Source organism: Bufo gargarizans, chromosome 1 (assembly GCF_014858855.1).
Source record: "Bufo gargarizans isolate SCDJY-AF-19 chromosome 1, ASM1485885v1, whole genome shotgun sequence".
NCBI lineage: Eukaryota > Metazoa > Chordata > Amphibia > Anura > Bufonidae > Bufo > Bufo gargarizans.
Window position 1 is genome coordinate 750,910,144 of NC_058080.1, and position 10,397 is coordinate 750,920,540.

General features: G+C 46.6%; 1 protein-coding gene across 1 annotated transcript; it reads right to left on the reverse strand.

Annotated features, from left to right (window-relative positions):
- Nucleotides 1-633: 633 nt before the first annotated feature.
- On the reverse strand, nt 634-4,785 carry LOC122930623 (zinc finger protein OZF-like). Its single transcript, XM_044284134.1, has 2 exons — nt 4,690-4,785; nt 634-2,070 (listed from the first exon to the last, which is right to left on the reverse strand). Exons 1-2 carry the CDS (start codon nt 4,783-4,785, stop codon nt 964-966), a joined length of 1,203 nt encoding a protein of 400 aa, XP_044140069.1. The 3' UTR covers nt 634-963.
- Nucleotides 4,786-10,397: the final 5,612 nt, after the last annotated feature.

Sequence of the window (10,397 nt, forward strand, 5' to 3'; positions counted from 1 at the left end):
GTTTGCCACCACTGTACTATACAGATATATCAGCATGACATGCAGCTCTTTACAATCTATACCATTTAGATTAATACATTGTCAAATCATATTTAACAGATCACCACACGGAGGAGCCGGAACATTACTAGAAGTGCATGCTTCAGAGTTTGCATGCGCTGAGATGCTGCAGTCAGGTTTGACCACCTCATCTGAAGTGTTAAATGTCAGCAACTGGCATTATCGCCAATCACAGACATGAGCTGTGGGTGTCTGCTGTAGGAGCGGGCGCCATCTTTAAAGACCTGGCCAGCGCTGTACTAGTTAAAGAATGTACGTAAAGGTCGTACGGTGTTCGTCAGGAAAGGGGTTAACAGATGTGACATCACAAGCGATTTCCACCAACGATACATCACTCAGCTCCAGTACCTAGATAGCTTTACCATTAAACCTCAGGAATGTACATATGGGGTTAATTATCACCGATCACCTGGTTAGATAAATCAGTGATATAGTCATCATGCCACCAATACCACTGTCTCCGCACAGAAGGGTCTGTCGGAGCAATGAAGGTCACAGAGCGAGGAGAAAGTATATGAGCCAAAAAGACAATGTCTGTCAGTGACAATGGGGACGCTGTTGTGGAGCAAATAGAAGATTTTATTTTATCTGTAAATACTGTTTGAATGAAGATGAAAAATTGATATGTCCACATATATTATAAAACGATTACATGGAGCGTCGTTACTTCTCCCCCAAGTCACTCTGGATTCTCCCGCAGTGTGGGTGGGGGTGTGAATACAGTCATAAGAAGCAAGGTTCATGGGGACAATTCTTCACTGCTCTGAAAATAAACAAGGCTCTTCTTTTCGTCCTTATATCCACAATACTTTTCCTCCATGGATCTCGGTCACAATTGACCTCAGAGAAATAGACCGCAATTGTCTGGTAGAGGCAGGTTAATTCCAACCATAAAAATAAACCTTATTTTGAAAATGGTTTCCCTTCTGTGTGACGTCTATGGTGTTTAACAAGATGTGATTTATGTGTAAAACACATCCCACATTCTGAACATGAATATGGTTTTGCGCCGGTGTGAATTCTCTCATGTATACTAAGATAGGATTTATCTCTAAAACTTTTCCCACATTCTGAACATGAATATGGTTTTGCGCCAGTGTGAATTCTCTCATGTTTACTAAGATAGGATTTATCTATAAAACTTTTCCCACATTCTGAACACGAATATGGTTTTGCACAAGTGTGAATTATCTTATGTGTATCAAGATGTGATTTAGCTATAAAACATTTCCCACATTCTGAACAGGAATATGGCTTTTCTCCTGTGTGAATTTTCTCATGTCTAACAAGAATCGATTTCCGTATAAAACATTTCCCACATTCTGAACACGAATATGGTTTTGCTCCGGTGTGAACTCTCTCATGTTTACGAAGACGTGATTTATCTATAAAACATTTCCCACATTCTGAACAGGAATATGGTTTCTCTCCTGTGTGAATTCTCGTATGAATAACAAGACTTGATTTTTCTGTGAAACATTTCCCACATTCAGAACATGAATATGGTTTTGCTCCGGTGTGAACTCTCTCATGTTTACGAAGACGTGCTTTATCTATAAAACATTTCCCACATTCTGAACAGGAATATGGTTTCTCTCCTGTGTGAATTCTCTTATGTATAACAAGACTTGATTTTTCTGTGAAACATTTCCCACATTCCGAACATGAATATGGTTTTGCTCCGGTGTGAATTCTCTCATGTTTACTAAGATGTGGTTTATCTTTAAAACTTTCCCCACATTCTGAACATGAATATGGTTTTGCTCCAGTGTGAATTCTCTTATGTTTACTAAGATTTGATTTAACGCTAAAACATTTCCCACATTCTGAACAGGAATATGGCTTCTCTCCTGTGTGAATTCTCTTATGTCTACCAAGACTTGATGTTTGTCTGAAACATTTTCCACATTCTGAACATGGATATGGTTTTGTTCCGGTGTGAATTCTTTCATGTGTAACAAGATCTGATTTCTGTGTAAAACATTTCCCACATGTTAAACATGAATACGACTAAGAACTGATTTTTCTATGAAACATTTCCCACTTTCCGAACATGAATTTGGTTTCTCTCTTGTGTGAATTCTACTGTCTGTAGAAAGAACTGAGCTTTTTCTGAACCGTTTCCCACGCCGAAGCACTTTCTGACCTGTACTTGTAGTAACAATTTGTGACTCGCTAGGAGAAGGTTCCTCATGATTAGGGGGATTATACGATAGGTCTGTACTATGAAGTCCTGGAAGCACATTAAAGTTTTCTCCTGAAGGGTGCTGCATTATATCGTCATCTTCTGCTTTATTATCCGTTAATACGGGATTTTCTGTTAAGATAAAAAAATATATTTGTGGGGTTTTCTACCCGGATCTAGTAGGAATTATGAGTACTGTATAATCCATTCATTCTGAATCCACTTTTGCTAAAAAAAAAAAATAATTACATATGTGATTCCAGCCTTCTAAAGCTGGATTCTGGTCTACACCCAGTCAGAACTTATTACATACAGTACATCATGACATGATGAAACTCAAACATTTTAAAAGTCCCACCATGTCTGGCAACCAACCCTGCATTCTGCCAATTTTAACACATATTGCCCTTTAACACGAATTGGCCATCACTTCAATAATAGAAGTTCACTAAAAAGGATCCATCACCACATAAGTCATCACAAGCTACATTCATTATGAAAAAGATCTTAGACCTGATGATGTTGTTGTACTATGTCACAATCTCCACCTGGAACTTAAAGGGGTTTTAATACTGATGAGCTATGCTCTAGACAGGTCATTAGTATCTGATCGATAGGGGTCCGAAGCCAGGAACCCCCACCAACTCGCTGCTTTTCCTAGGCCAGAGACGACATGTTCATCGGTCGCATGGCCTAGGGGCAGCTCAGCCCCATAGAAGTAAATGGTGCTGAGTTGCGATACCAAGCACAGCCATTATACTATGTACAGCTCTGTGCTTGGCAAGCTGTGAGAAGTGCCTCCTCAAACAGCTGATCAGCGTGGGTCCCGGGTGTCGAATCCCCACCGATCTGATACTGATGATCTATCATGAGGATAGGTCATCAGTATTAAAATCTCAGAAAACCCTTTTAATTCACAAGCGCTTTTTAGAGTACCTCCACCCTTGCTGCTGAAATCTCACACATGCTTAGTACAAGCTGCAGTCTCCCGAGCTCTGTAGTGAGAAAGTGCCGATCTTCCTATTCCATCTGCAGCTTTATTTACTGCAACCTGTCCGTATGAGCACGTATGAGATGACACCAGGGGAGGAGGTACACTGAAAGGAGCTGGTCGAGTCCAGCTTTGTAGCTGGAGTCATTGCTAATGAGCTGATGCTCAGTTTTATATCATTTTAATAATATTCTGACATGGAATTTAAAAGTAAGTACACCGGCCTCATCAGGTGTAAGAAATCAGTTTAATATTACATGCAGTGTGCATTATGAAATCTAGTGGCATATTTTTATGGACAATCTCATTATGACTAGAGTCTACATTTAAAAGTATAATGGGGGGCTATTCCAATACACATCACTGAGTCTCCTTTAGGCCTCTTGCACACAAATGTATTTTATTTCCGTTTCTGTTCCGTTTTTGTGGTTTCCGTTTGCGGTCCGTATGCGGAACCATTCATTTAAATGGTTCTGCATAAAAAAAGGAAGGTACTCCGTGTGCATTCCGTTTTTGTATTTCCATATATCCGTTCCGCTAAAACAGAACTTGTCCTATTATTGTCCGCATTATGGACAAGGATAGGACTGTTCTATTAGGGGCCGGCTGTTCCATTCCGCAAAATACTGAATTCACACGGACGTCATCCGTAATTTTTGCGGACCGCAAAAATACATACGGTCGTGTGCAAGAGGCCTTATTCAAATACCCGGCACCTGCCATCTACTGTGGAGAGTTAGTGCAGGTGTGTTAGAATGGAGGAGGCCGAGTGATGTGTCTGGACATCAGCTGCCATCTTATGGACAGGACCTCCATGAGGACAGCATAGAATATTTCCTTACAAAGGGGACATGGGTCATGAAGTCAAGCAAACAGATAGAAACTTGCAAAACTCCTCCCGGAATAAAGTTGTGATGCCCAAAATGTAAAGCACTGGAGGCAGACAGTCTCCATTTCTTGTGGATGAAGCCCTGAAGTTTCTTATGTTCTAGGGGGCCTGGATCAAATGCAGATCCCCAGGGATATGGAGCAGTGTTTTAGGGACTCTAGTTATGGATGAAAAAGCACCAGCCAATAGCAGGCCACGATGTATGCACGGGGGCAGGTCACTGTCGTGTCCTGCTATTGGCTGCATGCACATGCTCGACCTGCCACCCGGGTTATTTGGGGGGAGGAGGGGTAAGGAGGCCCTGTTCTCCTGATCCTGGGAGTTCCAGCAGTACGACACCCACTGATCTAATACCTTTCCTCTGTGCACAACTGGAACACCCCTTTGATGACCTAATACTTTTGTTTGTGTTTTCGTTCTCACAATTTTGGCTCATTAAACAGAATCTTACATTTATGTTTTCGCCCTCCTAGAGACTAGAAGCTGTGATCCTCTGATCCCTTGTATAATGCTCTGGATTACACAGTTTTCCACAGCATTATAGTCTGGCAGTAGTCCACTGACCGGCAGCCTATTAGACTGTGCCTCTGGTATCTGCACATGTACATGTAGGTCACTGGCGGCATGTAATTCCTGCACAATGCCGTACATGTAGTTCATCATGACAGCACAGACATAAAAGCTGCATCCGCATAATCCCCAGTGGGTGTGTGGATGTGACTGACCGTCATGTCCTGCAGGAACAGCCGGGATCAGAGAAGAATCTGATCAGAGATCCCCGTCAGCTGGATAAGGGGGACACTTCATGATGTGATGGGGACATCTCCAATCAAAGAGCAGCAGCCAGTGATCAGATTCTCCTCCTGCCCTGAAGGCACCAAGGACAGAATCTGAAGTCACCTTCTCCATTCATGATTCCATACCTGTGGTGACATCTCCTGGAATGTCCTCCTCCACCTCACTCCTACACGGGGGATCATCCATCGTCCTCTCTTCTTCATCCTCCACTGTAACATCAGTCAGATCTTCCCCCTGATTTGTCATCTGTAACAATTCAGTACAATACAGCAGACAGGTGGGAAATCTAACAGATCCACATAAGAGACCCCCACAATCTATGACCCCTCTATGACTGCAGGACCCCCCTATATAGATGTGTATAGGGCTCAGCTCCATCTACCTGAGGATTCTCTGGGACCTTCTCCTCTGGACAGTCCTGGGAATACAGAAGACGGGGACATCTCTCTGGTGGATTTCTCCTCCTGGATCCGTCTGTGGAGACACAAGCACACAGTGACTGAATACATGGCCTCCTGGAGATCTGTCTATAGATCAGACTCTTCTCTCAGCTCCTTCACTTCTAGGTTTAGTTATCAGGGGAAATAACAATATTCTGCTCCTCACCACCTGTGCCGAGGTCCCAGCACCTAGCAGACCACAAGACTGAAGACACATCTGGTCTATAAGAGCCAAGACTACTTTTGGCCATGTTTGAAGAATGAGGATACCGGGTTAAGTGTCAGGGCCCTGCAGCACCCTACCAACCAGGAAGGTGTCAGGGCATCATCCTAGCTCAATGACACCCTGCTTATCAGGTAATTCTCTAGAGCAAGAACCCAAAGTACATGTACCCAAGTTAATCAGCTAGTCAAAGTACATGGAAGAAGTAAAGCAACTACTCCCAGTCTCCTCTCCTCCAGCCATCATCTTTAAACCCAACTATGATGGACAAAAAGAAGCACCAGAAGCCTAATGCCATTACTGCCTCTCAAACTCCCACTTCACTTATTACTCTGAACCGTTACCCGTCTCCTGCGCTCTTCATTTCAGAGCTCCATGTTGGCAAAATGGCACGTGTTTCGGATCTCCCTGTTGGGGCTACATCTCCCACAGCCTCCTCAGAGTAAGGCCCCAGAATCCTCCTCGTTACTTCTGACTGATACTTCCCCTACAAGAGACCCCATTTTCTATTATCTTTCTTCCTCCTTCCAAGCAGCCCATTACTCCTGCCGGAGCTCAGGATGTGGCCGGTGACCCGGTGTCTCTCCTTGGTGCGGTGTTATTTCAACTGTCATTTCCTCTGCTTTCCTCCTCAGCATGGGGGTTGAATACTTTCCCTCTTTTTGAGGCGACCTTCCGATCTTTACTGCCCATTTTGGGATTTCTGCAATCATTACTGGAATTAGATTACATGTTTTATTCTCTTTTCTTTTCTCTCCTTTTTGTCTCCGTTAAATGGGTTGTCCAAGATTTTGGCACTGATAGCCTATCCTCAGGGTAGCTCATCAATATTAGATGGGTGAGAGTTCAAAGCCCGGCACCCCCATCGATCAGCTGTGTGACGAGACGGTGGCACTCCGGTGAGCGCTGAGGCCTCTTCCTAGCATTGGTGGTGCAGTTTTCCTACCAAATCCCTGTCCCTTACAAGTAACAGGTGTAGCTGAGGACCGGCGGGTAGATCTAATCCTCCAGGGAGCTCTTTTAGGACTTCCCATTACTCTATGTAATATATATGCCCCAGTGAGAACAAGCCATCCCTTCTGAGAGCTGTCTGGTCACACCTGGACTCCTCGGGACACTCGGCGTCTTGATCGGAGGTGATATTAATCTCCCTTTCTCTGAAACTGCAGACAGACGGACGGCCCCCACTGCTCCTGTGATCTCAGATCTCCAGGGTCACCTTCCCCCTATTTATTCCTCCTGGTTTATGGAGAATAGTGGACAATACACTTATAATGCCCCCCCAGGACTGGTTATGTTCCCAGTAACATTCTAACCCTTGGTTTCGGCTGCTGGAGGGGACTTCATGGTTTGGGGCCGTTTCTCTGCAGACATTTCTGTCACTGTCCCGCTCCTCTGAATGTGGCTGTAATTAGGGGGGGATCCGACCTCCTCCACCAGTCACATGCAGCAGGCTGTATCTTCCCTGCTTGTGGAGTGACTAGAGGATCCCAGACATGAAGGGCAGGAGAACGACTGGAAAGTGACTATGATGGACTCTCCTTATAAAAGTAAGGACCTGTTCACACCACGTCTGAGCCTCCAGCAGAAGATAATGTGCGGAGGGTTTCCTGATATCTCTCTCTGACAGAAGCTCCGACGTCAGGCTCTATACAGTCACACAGGGGCGGACATTGCCCATAAGCTCTATGTAAAGAACAAATAGCCTCTAATGTAATGTGAGAAGAAACTGTGGAGCTCCTCCATTACATGTCACTGCACACACGTGTATACACTGCACATGACGGCTCTTACCTTGTGATATAAGAGGCTGGTGCTCCTCCATTACATGTCACTGCACACACATGTATACACTGCACATGACGGGTCTTACCTTGTGATATAAGAGGCTGGTGCTCCTCCATTACATGTCACTGCACACACGTGTATACACTGCACATGACGGCTCTTACCTTGTGATATAAGAGGCTGGTGCTCCTCCATTACATGTCACTGCACATGACGGGTCTTACCATGTGATATAAGAGGCTGGTGCTCCTCCATTACATGTCACTGCACACACGTGTATACACTGCACATGACGGGTCTTACCTTGTGATATAAGAGGCTGGTGCTCCTCCATTACATGTCACTGCACACACGTGTATACACTGCACATGACGGCTCTTACCTTGTGATATAAGAGGCTGGTGCTCCTCCATTACATGTCACTGCACACACGTGTATACACTGCACATGACGGGTCTCACCTTGTGATATAAGAGGCTGGTGCTCCTCCATTACATGTCACTGCACACACGTGTATACACTGCACATGACGGGTCTTACCTTGTGATATAAGAGGCTGGTGCTCCTCCATTACATATCACTGCACACACGTGTATACACTGCACATGACGGGTCTCACCTTGTGATATAAGAGGCTGGTGCTCCTCCATTACATGTCACTGCACACACACGTGTATACACTGCACATGACGGCTCTTACCTTGTGATATAAGAGGCTGGTGCTCCTCCATTACATGTCACTGCACACACGTGTATACACTGCACATGACGGCTCTTACCTTGTGATATACGAGGCTGGTGCTCCTCCATTACATGTCACTGCACACACGTGTATACACTGCACATGACGGGTATTACCTTGTGATATAAGAGGCTGGTGCTCCTCCATCATGGCCTCCTTGTACAGATCCTTGTGGCCTTCTATATACTCCCACTCCTCCATGGAGAAATAGACAGTGACATCCTGACACCTTATAGGAACCTGACAACACAATGACACCGTCATCACCCAGACCCCTCCAGTGCTGTTACTGGAGAATTTCCCAGCATTCCCAGCAGTGTCACCTCTCCAGTCAGCAGCTCCATCATCTTGTGGGTGAGTTCTAGGATCTTCTGCTCATGTATCAGGGGGTGAGGGGGTGGCTCTGTGATGGGGTGAGGGGTCCTGCTCCGCCCTCCTGACTCCTGGAGATGGATGATGGGAGTCACACAGTCCCCCGATGTCTTCTTCACTATTGTGTACTCCTGTGGATAGAGACACTTAGGGAATAAACCCTTCAGGGGCCATGTGCTCTCCTCCGGCCCTCTCCTCCTGGTACAACGTGCCTACTTACCTTCTCATGGCTCCTACAACATGACTATTGGTCACTGGTCACATGATACATCACTCACCATACTGGGGGCTGATCTTCAGGTTCTCCATCACTTGGAAGGTCTGGAGGCCGTTCTCCAGGACCCTGGACTCTTCCTATCACTTCCTATGATGGATTCTCCTTCCCGATGTCTGACTTGTTACAGAATACAATAAAGAGGAGAGAAATCTAGAAAAGTTTACCTCTCCGCTCAGCAGGGAGATGATCTCCAAGGTGAGGTCTAATATTCTTCTGCTGATCTCCTTCCTGTCCATCCTTGGTGGTCATTCAGGAGAAGAGGAGAGAACTGGAGGAGCTGGAGGCTTCTAGTACTGCAGGCGCCTTTATGAGGAGAGGAGAGGAAATCATCCAGGGGACAAGACCAGATGTCACCTCCAGAACAGCACTTCCAGAGCCTGGAGGGGCCCCGCTTCTCAGAACCCCCACCACATGGATTCCAGGAGCCCCAACATTGAGATTTCTGGTGGCTCAACAGGAGATAAATGTCTGATAGATGCAGGTCCCACCTCTGGGCTGTGCTCAGCTGTGTCCACAACTCTTAGAGAAGAGACTGGAGAGAGCTGAGCTCAGGCCGGGCCCCGCTCCATTCATTCTCCTCCTGGAGTCAGGGGCCCCTCACCAAAACAGTCAGGGGCCAGAAAATGAGTTCAACTCCCACTATCCCCACAACTACTCCCCCTATCATACTAAGCTGAGGAGCGTTGAAGGATTCTGTGTAATGGAGGAGAATCTCCAGAGGAGACATGTCTGAGCTCTCCACCACACTGTCTCCTCACAGCTCATCTTACCTGCAGGCTGGAGGAATGGCTGATACCAGAGAGAACAAGAGCCCTGACTACCAACCAGGACCTGCCCAGTATCTGCTGCACTGCCAGAGCTGAAGGACCTGGGGTGACGTCACCGTCATGTGATCAGTGCAGGGGGCGGGGCTCAGCAGTGACTACCGACCAGGACCTGCCCAGTATCTGCTGCACTGCCAGAGCTGAAGGACCTGGGGTGACGTCACCGTCATGTGATCAGTGGAATGGGTGGGGCTTTAACTCAACATAGATCACATGACAGTGACATCTCCCCAGGTCCTTCCCTACCTCTTCTCCTCTCCACTGATGACCCCGCCCCCTGCACAGATCACATGACGGTGACATCACCCCCAGGTCCTTCCCCACCTTTCCTCCTATCCACTGCTGAGCTCCGCCCCCTGCACTGATCACATGTCGGTGATGTCACCCCAGGTCCTTCAGCTCTGGCAGTGCAGCAGATACTGGGCAGGTCCTGGTCGGTAGTCAGGGCTCTTGTTCTCTCTGGTATCAGCCATTCCTCCAGCCTGCAGGTAAGATGAGCTGTGAGGAGACAGTGTGGTGGAGAGCTCAGACATGTCACCTCTGGAGATTATCCTCCATTACACATAGGAATCCTTCTCCGCTCCTCAGCTTAGTATGATGGGGGGAGTAGTAGTGGGGATGGTGGGGGTTGTCATCATTCACTGTCATGGTGAGGGGCCCCTGCATCCAGGAGGAGAATGAATGCAGCGTGAGCTCAGCTCTCTCCAGTCTCTTCTCTAGGAGATTCTCCTCCATTACACACAAGCGTCATGTGGGCGCTGTGTGTGGCAGGGTCAGGTGGGCGCTGTGTGTGGCAGGGTCAGGTGGG

Excerpts from the sequence above, each read along its gene's own strand:
- LOC122930623 (XM_044284134.1), bottom strand. The coding sequence starts at position 4,785 with ATGAACTACATGTACGGCATTGTGCAGGAATTACATGCCGCCAGTGAC. Across the intron at positions 2,071-4,689 it reads CACAGTCTAATAGGCTGCCG|TCGTATTCATGTTTAACATG; the intron begins GTCAGTGGACTA and ends ATCAGTTCTTAG.